The 5,565-nt window shown below is 42.0% G+C and overlaps 1 protein-coding gene across 1 annotated transcript; it reads right to left on the minus strand.

Annotated features, from left to right (window-relative positions):
• Nucleotides 1-4,605: 4,605 nt before the first annotated feature.
• LOC123443781 lies at nt 4,606-5,211 on the minus strand. Its single transcript, XM_045120308.1, has one exon. The coding sequence runs from the start codon at nt 5,209-5,211 to the stop codon at nt 4,606-4,608; it is 606 nt and encodes a 201-aa protein (XP_044976243.1).
• Between the last annotated feature and the right edge of the window lie 354 nt (nt 5,212-5,565).

Genomic DNA, 5,565 nt, shown 5'->3' on the forward strand with positions numbered 1-5,565 from the left:
GATATATTTTTTTGTGGTATATAACTTGTATTACGTTGGTCTATTTGTCAACCTAGAGATACGTGCAAGCCTTATAAACCAAAAAGGAGGTAGTACTTGGTAAAAGGTGGAAGGCTGGGCCTTCTAGTCTGGTGTTTTGTTCCACCTTTGTCGTGTTAGTTTCAGCTACCGGTGTTATATTCCATTATTGACCGCTCCTAACACGCTAGGGGTTGTTATGGGGACCCCCTTGATAATTCGTTTTAGTTTAAAACTGGTCTGGGAAGGCCTAACTTTGGTACTACATTTGCCTATTACTAATGAACTGCATGGGGACTAATTAACCCGAGGAAACTTAATCAACCGCCAGGCCAGTGCTCCTCATGAGTGTTGGTCCAAAACAGAGCCACTTGCGGGGCCACCCGCGGCAACTCGGGGGATCTCTATCCGGCCACCATACGTAGTGCTCATCCGTCGTGTCCTGAGAACGAGATACGCAGCTCCTATTGGGTTCGTCGACACGTCGAGTGACCTTGCTGGATTTGTTTTATCTTTGACGAAATATCTTGTGCATGGGGATCCCGGTGATGCGTTGGGCCATCTCAGAGTTGTGGTTTTCCACTAAGGAATCCGAGGAGATCACGATTTTCGTGATCGAGGCTTTCTATGCGGCTTGTGGTCATTTGTGATGGACTAGTTGGAGCTTCCCTATAGGGTACAATCTTTCGGAAAGTCATGCCCGCCGTTATGTGGAAAACTTGGAAACTTCGTTTAACATCCGGTTCTAGATAACTTGAATTAAGCTTAATTAAAATATGACAACTGCTTGTGTAACCGTGATTATCTCTTTCTTGAGCTTCTTCTCCGACTGAGGACAAAGTGGGGTTAATTCTGACGTAAGTAGGTGTTTACGATCATTCACTTTATCATCTTTAGTTCACGACCTTTATACGTAATTCAACCCCCTCTCTTATTCTTGTACTCGTAAGTTAGCCACTCAAATAAATGCTTAGTCGCTTGCTTCAGCCTCACCACTTCATCATACATCACCCATTAAGGTTTGCTAGTCTTGATACCTTTGGAAATGAGATTGTTGAGTCCTTGTGGCTCACAGATTACTACAACAATAGTTGCACGTACAAATAAAGCAGTATTATGATGCGAGTGTGATGATTGTTCTATTTGGAGTTTCTCCTTATTCTTCTGCATCGATTTAGGATGGGTTCCAAGCCGGCAGCCTGGGATAGCAAGGATGGACATCGTTGTTTTATCGCTTGTTTTCGTCCGTAATCGGACCCTGCTCTTCTTCATGATGATTGATTATGTTGTTGTACTGATGTGAACTTGATGTAGCTTGTGGCGAGTGTAAGCCAAATCCATATTTTCATCACTTTAGTGCATGTACTTGTAATGATATCCATTCTTGCAAAACGACAAGATGCGCTTCTATCTCTTTCGAGGCCCACGCACCAATATAAGGATAGGATCGCATCTTGGGCGTGACAGGGGTATCCGGGTATTCTTCAAAATTGTGTCAGTGTGCAATTTTTAGTCGACTTATAGAACTGCGGCTAAATTGTCACTTATGTTACTCTCCCATTTAATTGGATTTGTACAACTTTTAATTTTATGGTTGCAGTTCTGCCCTACGTTGTAGTGTACTGAATTTTTGCTAGTAGTGGACTTCATTGTAATTGTATTGGAGTGGGCTTGAGAGCTGATATGATTTTCTATTTTCTTAAAATGGATTTTGTGTTGAAGAGAAGTGCATAGCATTAGTACATGCCACATTTTGCTTTGCCGCAATGCGGTAATTTGAACTGCAATTTGACAAGCACCTTGTGAAAATAGCAGTAAATTGGTGCAGATCAATTCACATTCATTGAAAAAGGAACCATTTCAACTGAGTGAAGAACACAGATTTGCATTGTCTGATAAACATAATTTTAAAAGCATGCAACATAAGCAAGCATTACAAATGTGCCACAAGGGGCTTGCTTTAACTTATACATTATTCAATGCAAAAATCATAAATTTTAGTGGGACAAACTCAATGCCCTTAGTTTGTTCTTATCTGTGGAGCATCACTATCACCGCTTCTCCCGCCTCAAATCCATTAAGGGAGACAAACTCCTTCTAGCCAGCAGCTATGTTGAAGCAGCCGTCAGAGTCAATGTGGTAGTCAGCTTGCATTTGTTCATAGACATTCTTGTGCACTTTCTCCAAGTTAAGCCTCCCTAATCTTGGAGGAGTAAACCTTATTGTGAATGGCAATTTCTGTAGTTGTGCATGGACAAAAAAAGAATCTGTATGAGTTAGTACCACATATTTTTCTAGATATTAGTACAATTTTTATACGCATAAAGTTAATTTTTTTGGAAATATGGATACTACTAATAGAAACCTGTGAAATTTTTGAATCAAAATGTGAACTGAGTTGGACTCTAACTCTTGCAAAATAGATGGTATTGTTTTAGGAGTACCACACCGCTATATTGGTTAATACGTACTGCAATTTATCTCAAAGGGAACTGCATTAATGTTCAATGTAACTGCTTTGAATTGTTGTTGTGTTCCAACTTTGATACTTTCAGATCTAATTAGTATGTACATCTAGCGGTTTTGGAGCAAAAGAAAAATAGATGGAACCACGCAGTGTTAATTACTGAAGACCTTGTAAAAAGAAAAATCTAGACATTATTTGGTATAGTGGTTAAGGTGACGGAAATATAGATTTATTTGTTCATTAGCAACCTAAAATGGTGAAGAAGAAATTTTCCAAAGACATACCCATGATTCCTGCACGTGTGCACCTGTGAGACGATGGAGAAATGGGGCCCTGAACCCACGTTTCTCGGTGGACAGGCATGAGAGCAGGTTGTGTCAGTCAAATTGAGTGAGCTCCAAGCCATTAGAGTAGAGGCATGCCTATGCTATAGGCACCATCCTAGCCACGCAGCCGTAGGAACAGTCTTCCATGGTGAGCTCAGGTGAATGGTAGGAAGCAGGAGGGTGAGTTGGTGGAACCCTAGATCTGGTTTTTGGAGATAACAAGAAGGTGGGTCTGCCATGTAGGTGTGGAGGACGAGTGGATGGGATTTTTATAGGAAGCTTCACAATATTAAATGTTGTTTTAGGTAGCAGGAAGCACAAGAATAACACATTTCAAACCAAAAAACACACTTTCGTGAAGACACTAACTTCATGGCTGAAATGTGCGAACTGGTTTTCTTTTTGTTTGAAGTTTTATTTCTAATACAGAAAATGGACTTATTTTAACTGCATGCGGTGCACTGCGTTTTGTAGATGCTCGGATCTTCTTGTACAACAATAATAGCATTGCATGTCTTGAGGGCCATTTTGCACTTCATTCGTATTCGTCTCTGTTTTGCAGGTTTGTGCACTATAACTATATTACAATTGGGTTGAGATCTTATGTGATTTCTAATTTTTTGTCTTAAAATACATTATGTGTTTAAGGGAAGTGCTTAATTTGTTCCAGCGAATCGCAAGTACCAATGTGGACGAACTGCATATTACTTGGATTGTTTTATTGTTTTTATTTTTCTAGACATTTTATTTTATTTTTGGTCCATGATTTTTTCTATTATGTTGGAAAGTATTTTATCCTAGTGGCTTCTCTCGTGTGTTGGTCCTATTCTGGAGCAAATAGTAATTCGGCCCAAGTATGTTTTGCTTCCCGGTGCGTTGTGTGTACTGGTCATGTTTAGTCGCACCTCGCCCGCCAGGAAACACCGCTACTAGTTTATAAGCCCTCGCGAGGCAATCATTCCAAACTCCTCCGTATACCTACTTGGCGCTTATACACGGCGCTCCGAGCACTTTCATATTTGACCTTCGGTCCCTTGTGTGCGAGGCGCCACACATCGTTTCTCGTACTTGCGTGTGTTGATAGGCTTCGGGCTAGTTGCACCTGGGCGGTCAAATATTTTTCATATTTTCCTCCTAATAATATAGGGCTTGCTTTTGCCACATCGTTGTGCACTGCATTCATCAAATCTAATATACTGCATGCGCCTTCAGTATGCACTACAAATGCATGAGCGTTTTTGTACTGCATACACAATATTTGTGCACTGCATCTTTGTCCAATTTTTTCGTTTTTTTTCTTGTTTCGTATATTTTTTAATATAGGGGTGTGCACTGTTTTTTGCTATATCGTTGTGTACTGCATTAGTCAGAATATTATAGTGCACGTACCCACAGTTTTGCACTGCATGCATCCTATTTTGTGTACTGCATCTTCTTCCGTATGTGCACTGCTCAGACCACAAAATTTTTGCGTGCATTGCTGTATGTTCTAATATTGAACTCTAGTTTTTGCTAGTACCGCAGTATGTTCGAATAATGAACTCTAGTTTTATAACTGAAATATTTTTTCATAACACAAGCAAAGTTCATCATTACAAGCTATTTTGTATGAAAAGCAAACAAAGTTCAGCAAAAGAAAGCGATCACAAACAAACTAACTTTACGTAAGAAAACAGCAGAATGCAAATTTGATGATAAATCTAAAATGTTGCACGCCATGTTGTAGATACTTTTTGTGCTGGCACGTGCAGTCTCCCATGCTCCTGGCTCACTTCTTCACCATGTGTAGTCTCCCTAGCTCCTGGCGTGCTTCATGGGTGGCTCCTCCTTCTTCAGCTTTGTGCAACGAAGCCCATCGTGGGAGAGGGTGATTCGTTTCCATATCTCGTACACTATGTACGCGTCCTTTGTCGCGTACTTGATGTGCCTCTTGGATAGGGGCAGGGAGCCTGAGCGCATGTGCTCCTTGTTGGTGATCTTCTTCTTCACGTCGTTGTAGTAGTCGTCGATGAGCATGCGGGCGACGTCCTCAAGGGAGTCCAACTCCTTGGTGGCCTCGGGCACCGTCCATTCCTTCTGGATATCGATGAAGTTGGTCACCTCCAAGTTGATGCGCTCGAGCCTGGTTTTGTCACCGTCGATGGAGAAGCCGGCAAATGTGTACTGGGGGTCAACGAGGAAATTGTCAAAGATGGTGCACCTTTTAGCGGCACTCAGTTGGAAGAGAAGCACCGGCTGAGTCTTGCCGATGGAGAGTTGGACGAGGGCGGTTTTCTGCATCTCTTCAGGCTCGTTAGTGTACTCCAGTTTGATTCGGGCGATCTTGTGGCGTTGGAGTCTGAGGGGGCGCTCGTACTGCTCGAGGGAGGTCGCCATCCGCTTCTTATCATTCGTGTTCATGACGTGTAACTTGGTGTTACCGTGGGCCTACATGTCCTTGTACTCGTTGACGAACCTCATCGTCGGCAGATGTGTACCACTCGGAGTTTGAAGAGAGTAAAGGATTTGGTTGTAGCACAATGGCGACTTGTGATGTTCTGGATGAGAGAGCCTTGCGATAGGTCTGAATTTAAGGGGGAGTTTTTGCCCAAGGGATGATCTACACGATCTCGCGATCGATGTGGTTGTGTAGATCATGGGTTGTTTTGTGTATCTGATCGTGGGTTCATGGCCAATGGAAACGCTTGGGATCAGGGCGGTTGTTTCCTAACGTGGTTTTTTACCGCTCTTTTATTTTATTTTCATTAGTTTTTT

The sequence above is a fragment of the Hordeum vulgare genome, chromosome 3H (genome assembly GCF_904849725.1).
Source record: "Hordeum vulgare subsp. vulgare chromosome 3H, MorexV3_pseudomolecules_assembly, whole genome shotgun sequence".
Taxonomy (NCBI): domain Eukaryota; kingdom Viridiplantae; phylum Streptophyta; class Magnoliopsida; order Poales; family Poaceae; genus Hordeum; species Hordeum vulgare.